We start from the raw sequence: 20,669 nt of genomic DNA, 5'->3' as shown, positions 1-20,669 counted from the left end.
CCTAGCTGGGAATCACGAGAAGCGCTACGAGCACCCAACTATGCCAATGGGAACAGAAAACTCAAAAGGATTCATACAGGTGCACACACATGCACACACACATACACACAGCATCTCTAGGAGCAAGACTCTGGTAAAAACAGTTGCCTTTGAGGACTGGGGTGGGAGGGAGACACTTCATATCCCCTTTTGCTCACTTTTGAATTTTAAACCATGCAAATATGTTACCAGTTCCAAAAATAAGAAAATAAAACTCAAAGCAAACTTCCTCTACCTTTACTCTGCCCTCCCACCTGCCAAATTACGGAGAAGGATCCATCTGGGTTACTTTTAGAATGCGGATCAAGTTCCCCTTCCTTGTGGTCTGATAGACTTCGTGCCCTTGGCTCAAGGACTAAAGCTTTTATTTTTACAGTGAATCCGCCCACGACTGCAGCCTCTCATTTTCAAGTCCCCACGTGTTCCTGTACCCAGTAGGCCGCCATATGGCTTGCAATGACTCTGCTACGCCTCAGCCCTGCACTTTCACAAGGGCAGAACACTGAGCTCACTGGCAATTTCTTCGTTTGTGTATCCACAATGAGAGAGCCTCTGGTTGAGGCACCAGAAGCCCTCCTGCGCATGGCAATTCACCCACTTTATTGTGGATTTCAAGAACCGTTCAAAACTCCCTTTTGAGCAAGGTGCTAGGAGCGTGAGGATGAAAAAATATGGTTACCACCTTCAAAAAGCTGATAACCTGCATGGTGACATAAGAAATATGTGTGAAACGCGAATATCATCGACAACAATGTTAAATACCAAGAGTGGTGTGGGCGTCGGGACCACCACAGTTCAGGGGAAGATGTCACTTCTGGAGGAAGTGGGACGTGGCCAGCTGTGGGGGGTGGGGGAAGGGTGGGGAGCAGAAGGGAGTGGGGTGTGGGTAGACAAGCACTAGGGGAGCAGAAGGGAGTGGGGTGTGGGTAGACAAGCACTAGGTAGACAATAACTAGCATGTTATTCTCAATGAGGTTTGAGAGTCTGGAGCGGTCCTTGTTTTCAAATGCAATGAGGCTGGAGCGGAGGTGTCACTGATGGCTGGTAAGACTAGTAAGTGTGGGGCTGGGAAGGGAAGAAGGGCACCTGGAGGCAGCCTCAGGTGATGCCAGCACAGTAGTATGAAGAGGAGTGGATTCCAGGACCCGAGAGGTCAGATTCCTGAGCCTGGAAGGTCAATGTGGTCAGCCCTGCTGGACAGGTTTTATGGCTGCCCAAGAGGAAGTTTAATCTCCGACTTCCCATTCTGGCCAAGACACATTTCTCTAGTCCCCTGGCTCACCCTGTACTCTGCTGGCACTTTATTTTTTAACTAGCTGCCCTCCAATCATATAGAGGTACTCATTTCTTCAGCTCACCACAATATAGATCCTCACTTCCTTGACCCAAATTTGCCTCGACAAAACAGTGAACTGAGGACACGCATACAATGCGCATGTGCACGCATGCATGCATACACACACACACTCCACACATGGGAACCAAGCATGTTGTGATGTGCACATGCAGCTTTTGTACCACACCTTACATTTATATAGATCTCCGCTTCTATAATGCCATGACCCCTGAGAAGGACTCTGCCCACATCCCTCATCCTGACCTCTCACGCTCCCACCACTCACTATCTGAATTCAGGAGTCAAGCAAATTTGGATAAATCTTCCAATGAATCCTTAGCTCTCACAATTCTGCTACTGGCTGTCCAACGCTCAGGAAACAAACACATAGATTCAGATGATGTGGAATCTCTCGATATCCAAGAGCAGGATGAGGTGGTGGTGGGGTTATGTGTACTGTGCGATGAAATCGTATCCCTTTGGGGTTTTGAGTATTCACATTCAGACAGAATTTTAAACAAATGGAAAAGACACTAACTTGCAGCTCTCCTTCCCACCAACCGCCTGGGTTCTTTTTTCGGATCAAAATCAGCTGACCAGGGGCCAGGGTGAGCTGCTCGGGACCAGTAGCTGTGTAGCAGGCGATAACCTGTGCAATTTCTGAAAAACAAGATCAAACATCGTGGCACAGTGTTACAGTCAGGAGAAGAAATTCTAGGAAGACGCAGCCACCTCCCGGGTTCACAGATTCACGTCATCAAAGTCAATGCCCTGGGCTGGTTCTCTACTAAATGTAGATGGTTCATTCATCCCCCCTACCCCCATTCCACGACCTATGACCCAGATGCAGCATTCAAGGGCTCGGGTGATCTTTTGGTTCTGCTCTAGGACTTCCTCATCATCTCTTGGAACTTATTTACCAACTTCCCTCCACCCCATTCTTGCCCCCAATTCTCGTACTTTCTGTCCCAGCCTCCCCCACCACAACTGCTGCCAACACCCTGCTGCCCACAGCAGGGCCTGGCTCCTCTGCACGCCACCCTCCACCCCACAGAGCTAGCACACAGCACATTCAAGGGTGGGCAAGTGAATAAAGGAACTCAAGTGGAGCTTTCCCACCTGCCAAGTAAGTAGAAAGAAGAATTCTATATTCTCCAGAAACTTTTGGGAGTGTGGCGCTAGCTGATTTCCAGGTTGTGGCTTTAGACGCTTAGCCCCACCCACATGACCACTGTCTTTGTGGCTCACACAAAGGGGAATCCTTGGATATCAGGTAGGAATCATGTCAATGCAGGTTTATTTTTATTTCAAGTTTAAAAAAATCTGGAGTTAAGAAGAGAATTTTATGCAAAAACCAGTTTAGCACAGGAAAAAACAAAAAACCTAAACAGTTCTTTACTTTCCCTGAATGTTAAAAATCTCATGGGAAAAATCCCAGCAGTACCACAGACCAGGCTCTGAAAAGTACGTTTCTATTGGCACAGGAGGTCGAGTATGAAAAAACAAAACAAAACCAAACCAAAATCCTTGTCTGACTGAATCCTGGCGTATCCAGTGACTGCTTTTGGAACTTCTAGAAGCAATGCAGAGCAAACCATTCTAGTCCTCCACACTCTCTCCCCATCATAATAGATCTTGAAAGAAAGAAGGGATGAGGTAAAGACAAAGAAAGAAAGAAAGAAAGAAAGAAAGAAAGAAAGAAAGAAAGAAAAGAAAAGAAAAAAAAAGAAAGAAAGAAAGAAAGAAAGAAAGAAAGAAAGAAAGAAAGAAAGAAAGAAAGAAAGAAAGAAAGAAAGAAAGGAAAAAGGGAAAAAGGCCCCCTGTCCCCTGACTGTACTTCCTCGTGCTCAGGAACGCACAGTAGCAGCCGCCCATCACCATGCTGGGTGCGCCAGGCTGTCCGGGGGCAGGCCCGGCCCGATGCTCCAGGGAGATCAGGACAAGTAAGAAAGAGGCCAGATTCCATACACCTTGGCCCTACTGAGAGCCCGAGCTGGGAACTCTGTGCTAGGGTAGGAATTCTCCCCTGACATGCCAATGGCTAGCTCTAGATTCCAAGAGTTTTTGGTTTGGAGAAAGTCCAAATCACTGTCCTATTTGGCCTCAGATTTTTCTGCTCCTCAAAGGACCTGGCGTGCCCCAGCCAGCAATCTGCCCCCAGCATTCTTCTCTGTCTTTGGTGTCCTGGAGCGGCCCCCTGGTTTCAGTATAAAGTTAAGCCCATCTGGACCCTTTGGAATGACAGTTTCAAAATGTAAAACACTCACAGTTAAAACACAGATCTGACCCCATGTTCCAGTGTCTGGAGTCTGATTAATACCCTATGGCAGCCCGAGAGCCCAGTTTCCCCCGCCAGGTCAGGCCATCTGTGGTTGAGCACTGGACATGGAAACGTCAGATCCCCCTGTCGGCCTGCCGGGGATCCTCCCCACCCCTCATCTCCTACGGACACAACAGCAAAAAACGCTCCAGTGACCTACAGGAGGAAGGCGTGCCAGACAAACCATGTTATTTCACCTCTGCTTCTTTCCCTTCTCTTTCGTGGTACTATTTGCAGAACGTGTGATTTTGCTTAAATAAACTATAGCACTAAATTCAGAGGGATGACTGTAATTTTGCATCTTCAAATGTGTACCTGATGAAAACCGCCCTATGGCTTCCAAATATTCATTTTGGGGACCTCTACTTTGTTGCTCTTTGAATTTCTGCCACTATTTATGTCCTGGGACCGAACTGTGCTATCAGGAGAGGGAAGGAGCCTCCTGGACCTCCCAAGAGAACGAGGATGCAGCAGTCCTATTACTTTTAGAGCTTCTACGCATTACGACTTCCCACCACCTTGCCTGACTTACTTCACAACCCAAGAGAACCTTCTGTCTAGCAGTGTCCCCCCCCCCCCCCCACCCCATGTGTGAAGCAACAGACATCGCTCATAACCACGTACACATTATTAATGGATTCCAATAAAAGGATAAACTCTGACTGCTCTTAAGATTCTTTTGTCTGTCTTTTTTAGGCTTCCAGCCCTAATGAACAAAAGGTTGGGAGCAACTATCAATTACATTCAAAAACATTGAAAAATAAGCATCAGGGTTTGCAACTTACCAGGTTTTTTTCCTAAACTCCCTGTTTTCCCAGCAGTTCCAGAGCCCTTAAAACAGAGCAAAAGGTCTCATTTGCATACTGAAGAGTTTTGGTCATGCAACTTAAAAACACGATCAATGATGACCCAAGCCCGATTGAGCCCCTGAAGCCCCCTGGTTCATTCTGGGGAAACACGGCAGCAACTCTATCTCTTGACATCAGATGTGTGTCAGGAAAACATGGGACAAAGCGAGTACTTTGAAACACACAGCTTTTGCCCTCTTCTTTAGAGAGAAGTGAGCCAAGTATAGGATCCCAGATGGCTCAGGTACTGTCTGCGTGTAGCACAGGTGCATCCTGTCCCTGAGTCACACCAAACAGGGGGTGCCGGGCGAGGAAGACTGTTAGGCTATGTCCTAAACACTGAGCTCATGCTTATGTTCAAATGGTTACTGAATATTTTACACAATAAAACTCCAGAGACTCTGACATCCAGAGCCCAACACCCAGATGTGCTACATAAAATATTAATATTTTGCTACATTTGCTTTAGAGCTTTATCTTTTTACTTAAAAAAAAAAAGATAACTGAAACAGCACAATGGCAATTCAAACACGCCTTCCCCTATCCCATTCACCTCTTTATCCACAGAGGCAGCTACTCGCCTGTGTATCTTTTTTGCCCAAATCTTACACTGTTTAAACACTGAAATTCCTCTATCAATGCTGGATGCACAATCCATAGAAGCAGACCATATTTTTGTTGTTGCAACGATTAATTGTTCCAAAAGTGCTCTGGGGTTGAATTCCTTTATGGGTACTCATGGAATTTTAAACCAGCTGACCAAGCCAATAGAGACCTTGAGACAGGACAGGGGCCAGACTGTCATCTGTCATTACAAAGTGCTTTATTCTGAATTGATTTTCATTCTTGAGTCCCTATCTGGCAGTAAATTAAGTATTCCAATTAAAACAAAACAAAACAAAAGGCTTATTAATAAAGTAAATGACAGTTACTGTAAGAATAAAAACATGCCATTCATCTAAGCCATCATGGTCCCTTTATTTTGGTTATTGAAATTTAATAACCATTTACCAGGGCAAGTTTGAGTTACAATCTTTACTCAGATTATGATTTCTGTATTAACAAAATATATAATACCAATCTGCCTTGCTATTTTTATAGGCTGCGTATCAAAATAAAGGAATACTAATGAAACAAGATTCCAAATGACCAGTTAACTTTCCCAGTATGGACTTATAATAACTCCCTATAAGCCATAAAAGGAACAAAGGCATTTGGCAACACCCAGTGAATGAGTCCAAATAGCGTCAGTGTGCTCCCCTGCTTTTTTTAAGTGGGCTCTATGCCCAACGTGGGGCATGAACTCACGACCCCCCAGATCAAGAGTCACATGCCCTACCAACTGAGCCAGTTGGGTGCCCCAGAGTGCTCCCTTTTTAACACCAGAGCCAGCACATAAACTAAGACATACTCAGAAGGCCTGGTTCTGTCCTGGCACATCTCAGGAATGCAGTAGAAAAGCTGCCCCAGGATATGTGCCACAGCCCTTCTCCTACAGAGAAGGGAAGCCAGGATAGAACAACCTCTCCCATGCCCAGAGGGAAAGCCTGGTATCTGAGGCTGGATCTGGGTTTAGCAGGAAATTTTCCTTATACGCTGAACTCTGTACCCAAGGAAAATGAAACAGCTGACTTTTTAGATTTTTCTCATCACTATGAAATAATGTAGCCAAATGTTTGTGCAAAATCTTTAGCTTCGTTGGTTCTTCTGTGGCTCATAATTTAAGGCCATGGTTAAAAAAGCACCTTGATATTCAGCTTACCTTTAAAAATGTCAGTCTCTTTTTTAACTTACTGATTTCAGATTTTTTTTATAGCAAACTATGATTTATCAAAATACAATATAAGTAATGGTTTTGGTCTTTCAATTGATCCCAAAAGGTAGTCACTCTAAGATTCTTCACGCCTAGCAGTAGAAACTGAGTTTAGTTTTAGTTATTCCCCTGTGACCCCTGAAATATCATCTGGATGATTCTTACTGGATCCGACTGGATTCCTGGAGAAAACCCTAATTCTCCCCTCTCCAGGTCTGCAGAGGACAATTCACTGCTGCATTGGAGAGAAGCACTTTCTACCATGCTTCTGCCAAATTCTCTAAGGGTAAGCAGACTCATGCAAATCCTTTCCTGGGAGTCTCAATAAGCTGCTCTCAAGACCACAGCAAGGGAAAACAAAACAAAACAAAACCCCAAAACCGAAACAGCTAAAAAGACACTCCCTGAAAAAACAAAACCCAAGCAAAATAAAAACTTGCTTCTGGGCACTGCAGGGAAGGCGAGAAAGGAAGGGGAGGGACCACACTGTGGGGTCAGGCTCCAGGCTCCCAAAGCAGCTGCAGGTACTAGGGCCTGTGGATCAGCCCAAGGTACACCCTCCTGCTGGCATTCCAATGACAGAGGAGCTCTGTCCACTGGCTTACACCTGAGAAAGCAGGTTTTAAAAAAAAAAAAAAAAAAAAAAAAAAAAGACAATTCTTGTGGTTTATTTATGTGCAATGGATCTGTTAAATGACTACATTGATTCACCCTGAAATTCTCCACTAACTTGAAATTGGTCACTCTGAGACAGGCTCCCAATACCCCGGTGGTGGGCTCACCCCACCATTTCATTGAACTCTGCACTGCCTCAAGACCTCTTGTTCTGCAATTGGATTTTTAAGGCCCCGCATAACAATGGGATTCATTTCCGATTCATAAGGAGAACAGCAGTTAGAATAAATTCAGGCCCTCATCAATGGGCCTGAGATTCTAAGGCCTGGTCAAAAGTGTTATCGATCTCTTAAATCTTGTGTCTTCCCAACGTGTAGGCAAAAGTATCAATTGTAGAAACTCTCTACCACCCCACGTTCTGGGGCCAGTATCACCCAAATCCTCTTGTTTTACATGGGCAGAATATTGCTGTGTGTCTTTCTTTGGGTATCCCAGATCAGTGACCCTGAAGACCCAACCAAGAACATTCGCTCTAAACCCTAAGCCAGTCGCATGCAGGAATAGAAATGAACCCTGAACATTAACTCTCTCAGACCAGCCTCCAGAGAGGTAGCCTCTGCTCAGCCCCAGGGGGTTCTTCTGCTTGTGGGAAGCTTACCCTGCAGCACCAAATGACCAGTTCAAACAATTACAGGGCACTCTGTATCCGCTGTCAAGTTCCCGGAACACAGCAAAACCCATCAACAGTGTTCCACCATCAAATATTGGCGACTCCCCGCCGAGAGAATCATCGCACAGAAAGGGAGAGTAAACAGTTAATGTGGGTTTACCTCTGAATCTTTAAGCCTCACATAGTTAGAAGGGAAGACTCCGGACTTGTCGCCCACTGCTCCTGTCCACCAGTCACCATCTTTCTTGGTAACCAAAATCACATCCCCTTGCTGAAACGTTAAATCGCCTTGCTCAGAACTCTCGTAAGTGTACATGGCAATAAATTCTGGTGGGGAGAAATATTGAGATACGGAGAGAGCTTGATTGTTTACAGAGATCCCAGACAGCTTTGCAAATGCTAGTTTATGAATAAGGAAGTTAGGATAAGATCCATTCAAGAGAAAAGCTTGTCACAGATAAAACAGAAGTGTGGAACATCCCTGGCTGCAAATGCCCTAACTGCACATACAAATTCAGTAACTGCAGACGTGGGAACAATTCTTGGGAAGACCCAGCCATGCGAACAAAAATGCCAACTGCCTGTCTACCGACACCGAGTGCCAGGGCTGAGCTATAATTTCATGTCATCATTTCCTTTGGAGTGAAAATGGTTTTTACAATTTACTCTTAACTAACATTTACTTAGTTGTGCTGAGCACTCATTTGGATGCACTAACACACCAGCTCTTCTATGCACATCAAGTATCTGTGTTTTCGTTTTGAGGGTACCAAGTCACAATTTTGGAACATTTTTAGATACACTATAATCCTTCACGTAAATTAAATAAGACACATTGTTCATTACTCAAGTGCCCGAGTGAAAACTTATGTCCTTTTGTGCCAGATACACAGACGGTAGGAAGCTGTTAAAACACAAAATAAAAGATACGCATTATTTAGTTAAAAACGGGCATCTACTTGTCATTCAAGTGCACAAACACGTAGTGAGGACTGATAATAAAAGTAACGTCTACTCAATCCCAGAAAATAAGCAAGCCTTCCTGAACAAGCTGAAAAGAAATCTGTTTCCTATGTTTTATTATTCAAGTCTTAAAGTCTAAGAACTGACTTTCTTTACAGTCTTGCATGTGATGGGGGTGCATTCCAGAGGAAAATTTCCTTTTTAATTATAAAGAGTTGGTTTTACAAAGGCTCAGAAACCAAATCACTCTCAGAAAGATCCCTAGACACAAAATTCTAGACACTATACTAGGTGCAGGATAAGAGATCTACAGAGAGATGAACCTAAATGTCTTGCTTCCATTTTTTTCTCCATTTTATCCTAGGCCTTTGGGTATTTTTGTCAAAGTCATTTAAAAAAAAAATCACCTTTTACCCACCCAGAAAGTTCATTTTGGGGATGGATGAGGCCTGTTTCTCACTAAAACTTCAGATGGAGCCCTTAAATTCAGAGCCTAATGTTAATTAATAGGCAGAAATTGAGTATGGAGGAATGCTTTTGGCTAATTATAAGAGCCTTTGCAGGAGGTACTAATGAAAGCTAAAACAAACACAAAAAGACACAAAGCCCCCTAATGCGTGTGCTAATGTAGGCAGCTCTACAACATGGGAGAGCCCGCCAAGGGCTGAGTCAGCTTAGGCAGTGCTGGCCGCAGGCTGGAGCCTCAGCCAGGGCCCGGGGAGTAGGGACCCCACAGCAGACACAAGGTCACCCAAATGACCAAGGGAGAACAGAAGACACTCTGTCTCTAGTCCTCCAGTGTGGCTCACACGCACCTCCACAGTGAACACAGGAAAAATGATTTCCCACACACGGAAATCAAATCTGGCAGTTGTGCTAAGGACATTCTTTTTTCATTAATATGTTCCTTTTCCCGATCTCTCAGTATTCTGACCGTTCCCCCGTTTGGTTTTGCTCTGCCACTTGCCCCTGAAGCTCATGCTCGGCCATTTAAGATAGGATCTTTGGCAGATGGATGTTTTTCCCAGTGATTCCTGCATTGAAAAGTCACTTTCTCAAAAATGGATCCAATCTTTGAAGTGACTTTCAAAGTGCTGAAGAAACTTCAGACGCATGAACTCTGGCTGAACCTACCATTGCACTATAAGATACCAAGGAGACTGGAAAGACTGTGGCTTCGTTTGCCCTGCCATGCACACAGGCATCTGGGAGGCTCCTGTGGGGCTCAGTGACACGGGCCATGGGAGGATGGGCGGGCGGTGGCACTCAGAGCCTCCTCCAGAGACAGTTACCACAGGGCACTGGCCATTCCTAAGTGGGCACCCTAAGAGCTACCCAAACTGACCATCTGTTTAATATGGTTTATGTATGCTTTACTTTGAATGTGACTACCTTTAATGCAATATTAATAAGGGGCTCATTGATACATGCAGATAGCTTTTCTCTGAACTTCAACAGCCAAGTCCTCTCATGCCACTCCGGAAGGCCAGTGAGCTCTCTCCTAGTGTTTCCTAATATTCCAGATCATCTGACAATGGATGTAATAAATGTCAGCGGAGATTAGAATCTCTCTTCTGTTACCCAACTTTAAACGTGTGTGTGGTTCACCTGTGACCTATGTATTGAGGACTCAAGGGACGAGGCCTCTGTACACGTTTCAAAACAAATTGGCGTTCATCGATGCTGCTCCTAGAGGAGAATGCTCACGGCGTTGTTAAGTGGCTCTCCATCAACAACCCAGGAAATGAAGCAAAAAGGAAAAAACACTAGCAGACTCTTACCTTTCTCCTAGATGCTTTATGCAAATTATCTCATAATCCTTGATTGTTACTTTCTACTCGAAGGGGGGGGGGGTCAGCAGCCCACTTTACAGGAGAGGAAGTGAGGGTATGATCGAGAGAGTGAATGGCTACTAGGAGAGAGCCAAGGTATAAACTTCAGCCTTCCGAGGAGACGTCATTGGATAAAACATACTGAATCTGGGCAGAATGGTAATCTGCTTTATATAATATGGACCACACACGTGTTTAAAAAGAGTTTTTTTTTTTTTTTGCCTCGTTCTGCTAAGTGGATAAAGCACTCATTCAGATGACTGATAGAGTGTATAAACAGAACTCTTCTAATGATCGTTTTGGTGGCAATAGCAAAAACTGGATGCAATAAAATGCTGGAGGTGTTTGGCAGTGATGAGGTTTTTATAGCTGTATCTATAAACTACAAACATTTTTGCTTCTCAAATTCCTTTGGGGAAAGTAATTTTGTTACCGGGGGTCTGAAATACCACTGAACTTTAATCCTTGCTGTCTCCAGCCAAACAACTGTTTTCATAATTCTTTCACAAGCCACACTTTCCAAGGAATGTGACAATCTCAGGATGGTGAACAGACTAAATAAAACACTCTATCTTCATAGAATTTACTTAAGGAACCCAAGAAAAATTAGCATACAATGGGGTAGACATCTGTTAGCTAGGAACCCCGATCAGACTTGCAGTGGAAAGCCTGTCAAACTTCAGGTAGCGCTCTTCAATGAGGTGAGAATGGCTACACTGGCTGCAGAAAAGATGTGAGATTTTTACCATCCAGAGCCTGGATCCATGTGTGTTTTATTTGTTTTAAAGCCCACACCATGTATCAGCATATATAATCCTCAGACTTATGTGATGAAGACCAAGATATAAGGCAATTAATTCTTTGTGTGCTAAACACTCAAAATGAAATCTTTAGGTCTTAAATAATCTGGTGTGCTTAGTGACAAGGAACAGAAAAACTGAACTTCTCTGTTTCTTTTGAGGGTGGCAGAGATGCCACTGCGATTGCTGGGACAGCTTTACTAGACTGTGTAGTAAACAAACACAAACAAAACACTTATGTACAAGTCAGAGGAGAACAGACTATAGTAGGGGAAGCAATGACCACAATCCAGCTGCAGAGATGCTCACAAAACTTGATCCCTAGTGACACTGATGGGCCTCTTTCAAACGTCAGAGAGCTTGTGACCAACTATCATTAGAAGATTCGGTTATTATGATCAATGTATCTGATACTATTTTGAAAGTCTCCGTGAAGTACTCAGCTTTTGTAAAGATCTAACCTTTCATTTGACCTCAGAGTGGAACACACTGAACATAAACTAATATAGTCTATTTTTTTTTTTTTAGTACAGTCTATTTTAAAGTGAAATCCCATCTCATTTCAAACATGTACTGTTTATATTACGTGATCCCCTCGACCCTCCTAAGAACATGATTTGACTCAGGTTCTCACCTTCTCCCGAAATGGCCGGCTTGGCTGCTGGGGAAGCTACTCTCTTTAGACTAGCGGGACTTTCTGAAGAACCAGAATCCATGCTGAAAGAGGTGGGAGGAGAAAGTATTTTAATTTTTATCTTCAAAGACATGAATACAAATGACACTGATTTTCCTTTTTTTTTTTTTAAAGAGCTGCTTAATATTTAAAACTTTGAAGCATCTACAGCTGTACAGCTGACACAGTTGCACTTGGCTAAGTTAAAACACTTAACAGCGCCACAGAGGCATGAGTCTGAGCTGCATTCTTGTTTCTCAGCACTTGCTACATAGCCAACGTATCCGTCTAGTTCAAAGCAAAGATAGATGCTCTTCTAATATTTTTGTTATTTTTATCTTCTTGAAGCTCCTAACCTGTTTTGAACACCTAGGTGATTGCAATAATTGAACTACAACCTTTATGTTAAAGGATCCATGCTATAAGGTTCATAATCCATTCTTTCAATTATTTCCCCAAATGCATTGAGCCTGTAAGTATTCATGTGTATCTTACATAGTACTGAGTACTAGGCATGATCACCAACAAATCCACAAGAATGTTCCAGGCCTCAGAGTAGAAGTCCTTCTTACATAAGTCACTGGAACACAAGATATGCAGGCTTCCACCAATGAAGGGGGGGGCGGTGGTAGAGAAAATGACCTCTTATTTGTCAGAGGCTGTCTTCTCCAGATACGCACTCTAACTTCTGCAGTTAGAGGATCCAGAAGACACCATAATCCTGCAATCCCATCTGCGAATCTTAATGAACGCAAGCATAATTTCATGCCCAACATTGTTTTCATCTAACAGAAGCAGACAAACACAAAAATACCTTGTGGATTTCCTTATGGGCCCTGAAATGAGTTTCACGTAAGACTTGGGGAACCAACCCTTCTGACCTTGGACTTCTCCAAACCACCACATGTCTTGCTGTTCCAGGACGGTGATGACGTCATTTTTGTTAAAATTTAAGTGGTTGTCTTTTTTGGCTCTCCAAGGATACAGGGCTTGTGCTTGTAGCCCTTCCACCTTCTCACCCTTGTGTGGAAATACATAAAGGACCTCTCATTACTCTGTGATCGGTTACCGATGCAGGCGACATCAACACTGGCACGAACACTCCTTTCCAGCAAGTGCACACAGGCACACACAGCCACAAAGGGCCCTGCTTCAGTGCAGCATGGGTGCTGGATGCTTCCCTGGTTCCTGGTGATCTCTCATTTTCAAAAGGAGAGCCCAACACCTGCCAGCCTATTTGCAGGGGCACTATCTGGCCATCCAGAGCTGCCTCATTAAACAAACCAGGAGGTCATATTTCTTTTGGGGCATCTGGCTGTGTGCCTTTGACATCTGGTTCTGTTTTAACCTCCAAGGTGCCCAGGCCACCCCACCATCCCCATTTCCAAATGGATTTTGGATGTTGGGTGGAAGATTCATACCAAAGTGTAGAAATCTTGCGAAATCTCAAAGGATAATGAACTGCTGGTTTAGGTGGACAAAGGAAAATATGCCCCACATTGGATTGTTTGAGCTCCTGTTTTAGAGACCCAGGGGTCTGGCTGGCATAAATCTGCTGTGATCCACTACATACATCTACATGCAAAGAGGGGTTACAAAGAGGAATAAAATGCCACCTCTGCCTCCTCCAAATAATTTAGGCTAAAAGACTTTATTGACCATATGGCACTGGAAAAAGGGACAGTACGGTATCATTAGCAAAGACTTCACAATTAGCGGGCAAGAGAGAGACACACACAATGATATATACCACTTGGCAGAACGAGATCTACTACAAAGAGGCTCCAGCTATTCACTGTGGGAACAGAGAGAAAAGAGGGATGAATTCTGCCCAGGGGCCATAGGGACAGTTTCACAGAGGAGGCAGCACTGGAGTCAGGCCTTGAAGGGCGAGGAGGATTTTGAGAGCTAGGGCTTCGGAGGAAGGGCACTCCGGGCCGAAGGCACAGCACAGGCAACGGCCTCGGGGTGGCATACTGCAAAGGGTCCAGGAAGAGGAGCACAATCCTGGGGTGCGTGGAGCCTAGTTTCATGGAGGGGTGCAGTAGGAGATGAGGCTGGAAAGGTAGGGTGAGGCATTTATTATCTTTTTTAAAAAACTGTAACATAAAATCATTACAATATCTTAAGATGATACTAAGAAAATTACGTCAACTTTCAAGCATATACGAAAATGGACAGGAACAAAAGGATGATGCTCAAAGGCAGCTCATTTGTAACCAACTTGTACCTATCTTTAAGATAGTTTCCTATCGACACTCCTGGGTCCTCCTGGGTCCTCACTTTCTTGGACCTTCGAAGTCCCTCCTCCCTTCCATCTCGGCTGCACACTTCTTCAGATCCCCCAGATTCTCTGCCTGTTTTTCTCCCTCGGGCTCGCAGGAGCTCCCCGACCCCCACAGCCCACCAGCTCACAGCCCTTCTGTGCTGTCCCATCCTCCCAGGTGCATCCATCCATTCCTCTGCCAAGCCTGGGCCCCAGCCTTGTTGACCTTTCCCCACTGACACTTTGGAATAATCCAGCCTGGGGCTGGACAGAGTCTGGACTCGGGGTTGGAACCCCATGTGTGTCACTGATTTCCTGACTTTGGCCAACTGTTTAATTCCCCATAGGACCCAGCTTCCACGTTCTAAAAAGTGGATATAAACTATCTTCGCCTACCTAGCAGTCAGCATCTCCTACTCCTTCCCAGGTCTCAAACACATTCTTCTTACCACACTGAATGCTCTCTACCCTGATCACCAACCCCAGTCCCTGCAAAGAGCCCAGCAGGGACAGAAGCAAAGGGAAGGGAACATCTCTGGCTGGGAGCTCCTCCTCTCAGGTGGGGAGAACACACACACATGCTGCGGATTTTCCATTTTCTTACCCTGTTCTCTTTTTTTGAAGATCTCACATGTTTCCTCAGAGCTGATCTATGTTCTCACTGCCTGTCGCACGGGACCACCTGGTGCCCTACCTTCACCCTGAACGCACCTAAAACTGAGCTCCTCTCTCCAACTAAAAATCACTTTCTCTCTGTGCCCTCCTTGTTTCTCTCGGAGGTCAGATCCTTCTCTCAATCCTAGCCTGCTTTGCTTTCCTTTGGCTCCAATAGGAGTGTGACTCCGTCCTGCTTAGCTGTCGCTGCCGCCCGATGTCCTCTGCTGGCACCTCCCCACGCACCTGCTCAGAGCCCGCATGCCTCCTGTTGATCCCAAGTCAGGGACTGTCCCTGACCCCCAAATGCCTCCCACATGGGCATTTGCTCTGTCTGGTTTGATTAATGTATAGATATTTCATTCCTTTATGTTCATTGCATTAAGTAAACTACTGCTTTATCGTATGGAGTAGTAATATTCAGAATAACGATCCTTTCAGAAACACTTTCTTAGGAGGGCACTTAAGAGTTTCCCATTCACCTGTAATCAAGCCTTTCTGATGTATACTTATTGGTCTCCCCAGATCGACAGGCCTAAGTTTTTCCTGAAACACTCTGGTCTCCTACGTTAAAGCCTCTCCTCACAGCATTTGCTGTCTGACAGGCAAGCCCATTCTACTTCCTAACAAAATCTACCCATGGTATAAGATACTACTTCTTCAGCGAAGCTTCCTGGTCAACCTGTGCAGGAGATTACCCACCTCTGAACTCCCCAGGCTCCTTAATGCTATTGGGAAAATGTGAACTGAATCCACACTGCCACCTGACCCAGATACACAGAAATAACACTGTCGATAAGCACTTGGCCAAATGTGCTCGTACTGGGTACTGCATGCTAGGTCTTCACACTCCCACTGACTGCTTTTACCTGGCCTAAAACGGGAGATGGAGAGGAGCCAGTGGCCGTGGCTGGAGTAAACGCTGATCTCTGCCTTAGCTGGCCAGCACTGGGAACAGTGAGTGAGGGCTGGGCTGCCCATGCATCCCAGTTGTCGGTTTCTGGCTTCTCATTCGTGCTGGTGGGCCACCTGGAAGGAAAGTTTGCCACCATGAGAAGCAAGTACTTTCTATGCGCCAGCTTCTCACCTACGGCAGGTGTAAAGCCAGTATGTTTACAGGGCTTTCTAAAGATGAGAAACAAGACAGCAACGAGCCTCAGGCAAATTACAGTAGTTGCTCTAAATCTTCATTTCCCCATTGATAAAACGGAAACAATATTCTGTCAATTTGTTCGTTAGAAGGGTCTCATGAAACATGGGATAGGGACTCGTTGCAACTGTACCAGAGAAGCATCCTCACATGCCATTATTGTCACTGTTAAAAATGATAGTGCAGCCAGCAAAAAAGACGTAATACACCACATAATAAAACATGCCAGCTTGGCAGCTGGCACTTAACACCATTTCTCTGTCCCCTTCCATCCCACAGCAAGCACCAGGCCACATGCCTAGCCACCAGGGTAATGACAAGCAGTATCCTTAAGGCAACCAGTCGTGCTGGGTCTCAGGGATGGTTTAAATTTTGTAATTTTTATAATGTTAATACATCTGTGTGAATGCAAATATAAATGTAATGTACTTTTTACATCTTTATAAGACATAAACATATTTGGAAATCAAGATAATTCCTTTGAGGAGTGCCTGGGTGGCTCAGTCGGGTAAGCATCTGACTCTGGCTTGGTCATGAGCTCACAGCCATAGGATCCAGCCCCATGTTGGTCTCTACATGGGGTGTGGAGCCTGCTTAAGATTCTCTCTGATAAAAATAAAAATATAATTCCTTTGTTAGATGGTACATCCTGATTCTGGGTTTGGAAAATAAGATGTCCATGATTAAAGCAGGAGAACTGCATATCACACATGTATTGCAGAAGATTCACAATGACCAGATCCACAGCAAAACAAACTCCTAGAAAACATGGTGTTTGTCTTCTATGTTAGTCTGAGCTTCAGTTTATTTTTTTAATTTTTTTTTATTTATTTATGATAGTCACAGAGAGAGAGAGAGGCAGAGACACAGGCAGAGGGAGAAGCAGGCTCCATGCACCGGGAGCCCGATGTGGGATTCGATCCCGTGTCGCCAGGATCGTGCTCTGGGCCAAAGGCAGGCGCCAAACCACTGCGCCACCCAGGGATCCCTGAGCTTCAGTTTAAAAAAAACCAGAACTTTTGAATCAAGATTAAGACAGGAAGGGAGTCTTTCAACTTGGAATCATGCTAATGGAAGACTACTTTTTAACAGAGATTAGATAGGGAGGACTTTTCTTAGCACCTGCAACTGTTTGTATGAAAACAGGAATATGTAAAACTTGCTATTCCTTACATCCTTCCCTCTACTTCCTCTGCCCCTGGTCACCATGCTCCTTCCTCTACTCTACATAAGCCTGTGATCTTTCTCTAGCCTTACGTCTTGACTCCTTGCCTTCTATTTGTTTCTTCTGAATAATGATTAGGCTTGAAAAAGAAAATTAGGGGCGCCTGGGTGGCTCAGTCAGTTAAGCATCTGCTTTCGGCTCAGGTAATGATCCCAGGGCTGTGGGATGAAGCCCCGCACCAGACTCCCTGCTCAGTAGGGAGCCTGCTTCTCCTTCTCCCTCTGCTGTTTCCCCTGCTTGTGCTCTCTTGTCAAATAAATAAATATTTTTTTAAAAAATTAAAATAGTTCTTACTCAAATCCCTCCTACTTGAATGCTCGTATGAACTACTTTTAGACGACTGCACACATAGATCACAGTCCTCTAACTGGAAGCGTGGGCAGCAGTTTCCTCCATCATTTCAAACCTCTGCTTACACACAGTTTTTAATGCCATTTCCTGATGACCAGGGGTGCGGCCAAGAGCACACGTCTCTTCACTTCCCAGTAAAGACCGATAACCGATGACAGAGGAAAGTTTTAAAGGAAACAGCTTTCTATCTTATTCTAAACCACATGACTGAATTCATTTTCTGTTTTTGACCAGCAGAAAAAGTGCTGTTTGCATGCAGGAAACAACTGTTTGCTGACTGCCCTGGATGTCAAGTGAATTATTAGAGAATGATATTTCTCCATTTCTTCCACAGGAAGGAAAGATATAGACAAATTACTGAATGCAACACGATGACAGGCTTGACTTCGTTCCTCCCAGGACACACCAGTGCGGAGCAATGAGAGAATGAAATCCAGCTCCGTGAATGTAATCCAGTGTGCCAGCAGAGTGGTCAGAGAAAAGGGTAAGGGAAATGAGCCCACTCCTTAACGCCAGAGGTACAGCCCAAACCCATAAAAGTACTTTAAAGAGATTACTGAGCCAGGAGATCCAAAACCCCTCAGAGACGGCGTGCCTACACGTACGTGGAGCTGAAGTCAGCCCAGCTGTTGGGGGTCGTGGAGGGCTCCGGAGCGCTCACTGCCACCGGAGCGGGGGTCTCACGCACGGCCAGTTTGGGCGCAGGGGCAGAGGTGAGGTCGGGCCCGGGTTTGACTGGAGCGGGCACCTCGTTTTCTGGGATTTTCTCTGCGTAGTTAGCAGGGAACCATCCCGTCTTTCCTTTTAATTCTCCTCCAAGCCAGCCCGGTTCTCCAGTTTGGCTTTCATCCACCTGCAGGGAAGTCACAAAGTTTAACTTAAAAAGTGGCCCTACATCAACCCCTCAAGACACCAAAGGGCTCTACCAGGACCAAGCCCTGAGCCAACGACCCCATCGGACTGATACACCCCACGTACGCCTCTTCACCCTCTTTTAGTCTCTGTGTCCAGGGAAATGAACCCTAAACATGAACCCTGAACAAAGAGTTTGTGTTGTAAAGCAGGTTTCTCATTCTTTCTGCTTTTTAAGCACCTCCCCCCTATCCTTTTCTAGCAACAGCAATTCAGATAGAGCTGAAAGTCCTCAGGCCCACAGTTTACATTTTTAGAGTGACTCTGAATTGGAAAGTGATTGGAGAGACTCCATCACTCATCATGTAATTATTAAAAAATAATTTGACTTGGGTTTATTATTTAAAGCTTAATCAGTACTCTAGAAATCTCTAATAACGGAGTAGTATTTGTTTAGCACAGGGATCAGAAAGATAAAAGCACAGTCTTAGATGGTTTCCACGGGAAGCCAAGCTGATGTTAAGCCATTTAAAAGCTCCATAGATACATGATGAGAAAATCAAAGAAATAATTATTCATGGCCACAGTCAACTTTATTAAGGTCTTATGTTGTTTTTTTATACAAACTTAACTTTAATATTACAAAAGTGCACAGGAGAATTCAGAATTCTGCTGTTTAATTCTAATTTAAAAGGATCATTCAGAATCACCAGAAAGGTTCTACCTATCTTTATGAGTTACCCCCACTATTTTATGAGCAACAGGAAGATGACTTTGGAGGAAAATTATGTTCATTCTTAGAAAACCATTTTCATTACTATATCAAATATGGGTCTATCAGAGACCTTCTCTTATTCTTATTCCTTAATATATGCTGCCTGAGGAGGTAAAACGTTGAACACTTCATCAGACATTAATGTTGCTTTTTAGAAATCACAGAAATGAGTAGGGAGGATCTTAATAATGATTTTGGGAGGGGGGGAAAGGGCAAAAATACCGGCTTCCTAACTCATTCAAATATATAGTAAAAAATAAATACAATAAAATAAAAAATAAAGGCCCAAACTACAGAACCAAACATCTACTACCTGTATTCAGTGCAGAGTAAGTGTAATGCTTATTAGCATACCTGAATTTTAAGCGTGCTTGAGGTGGGGTGGAAAAAGCAGAATACATGGCTTACCACTTAAATCTACATCTTATTCACAAAATGTTCAGTAAGTAGAAGATGCCGGCACTCTGCTCTACCTTAGGGGAGGGACCCTTATTGTCAGGGGTAAAAGCAATTTTTGAAACTGAGAATTCTCCAGAAAGGAGTTCCCCGAGATAAAGAGCAATATTGCTTCAGAGCTGCTATTTTTCTCTTTGCAGTTCTGATATTCTTACTAACGCTTACATCAGATGTGAACACATTAGCCACTTTTCATTCAACTCCCCCACACTGTTTTGTGCTTACGTTCCTTTTTCTGGGCAGCCCCAACTGTTTCTCTAGATGAGGATTTAAGATGACATTTTTTTCCACTGGGATTTCATGCTAAATGCAAACGGCTAAATGCCTTTGTTTCTTCATTTATACTTATTGGTGATATTATGACACATTTAAATATTGCCACAGCTTTGCAGTGGGAACAGCTGTTTCTAGGCCAGATTGTGCAGGGGAGGGGCTCCCCAACTCCCCGGCAGGTTCAACAGTCCCGCTCCCAGCCGCCCCCTCCACTCACTCTATGACCCCAGGTGATGTCAGGCAGGAGTGAGTGAGGAGCTTGAGCCTAATTCACTACCGTGAGCCTGACAGTGACTTAGCCTCAAGATGGAGACATGTAACAATCAAGGGTAGGGCTCAGCAATTAGATTGGTCTAGTCTGAATACTAGTTCTACCATTTATTAACTGGGTGACTTTGGGCAACTTTCACCTCTTGATGCCTCAACTTTTTCATCTGTCAAATGAGGATAACAGTACCTGTCTTACTATGGTAGCAATGAGAACTGTGAAGTATTTAAAACACTGCCTGGCATATGACCAGTGTTTACTGATGTATTTTTATTTTTTATTTTATTTTTTTAAAAGGCTTTATTTAGGGCAGCCCCGGTGGCACAGCGGTTTAGCGCCGCCTTCAGCCCAGGGTGTGATCCTGGAGTCCCGGGATCTAGTCCTGCGTTGGGCTCCTTGCATGAAGCCTGCTTCTCCCTCTGCTTGTGTCTCTGCCTCTCTCTCTCTCTCTCGGTCTCTATGAATAAATAAATAAAAGCAGAGACACAGG

The 20,669-nt window shown here is 44.4% G+C and overlaps 1 protein-coding gene across 4 annotated transcripts in view; it reads right to left on the bottom strand.

The window, feature by feature from the left end:
- ITSN1 (intersectin 1) overlaps nucleotides 1-20,669 on the bottom strand; it is a 216,349-nt gene that overhangs the window by 55,993 nt on the left and 139,687 nt on the right. For 3 of the 4 annotated variants that reach the window (XR_005382307.1, XM_038581401.1, XM_038581403.1), the window contains exons 20-26: nucleotides 18,161-18,408; nucleotides 15,699-15,858; nucleotides 12,724-12,929; nucleotides 11,871-11,953; nucleotides 7,802-7,968; nucleotides 4,481-4,526; nucleotides 1,914-2,035 (exon numbers count right to left, since the gene is read on the bottom strand). Coding sequence is in view for 3 of the 4 variants with exons in the window: in XM_038581401.1 (XP_038437329.1) it covers nucleotides 1,914-2,035; nucleotides 4,481-4,526; nucleotides 7,802-7,968; nucleotides 11,871-11,953; nucleotides 12,724-12,929; nucleotides 15,699-15,858; nucleotides 18,161-18,408 (1,032 nt within the window). In the remaining variant the exon portion in view is untranslated. The remainder of the gene's footprint in view (nucleotides 1-1,913; nucleotides 2,036-4,480; nucleotides 4,527-7,801; nucleotides 7,969-11,870; nucleotides 11,954-12,723; nucleotides 12,930-15,698; nucleotides 15,859-18,160; nucleotides 18,409-20,669) is intronic. The other variant, XM_038581402.1, reaches the window with a different exon arrangement.

This window comes from Canis lupus, chromosome 31 (genome assembly GCF_011100685.1).
Source record: "Canis lupus familiaris isolate Mischka breed German Shepherd chromosome 31, alternate assembly UU_Cfam_GSD_1.0, whole genome shotgun sequence".
In the NCBI taxonomy this organism is placed as follows: Eukaryota; Metazoa; Chordata; class Mammalia; order Carnivora; family Canidae; genus Canis; species Canis lupus.
Note: the sequence above shows the minus strand (reverse complement) of the source record. Positions and strands in the feature narration are given on the sequence as shown.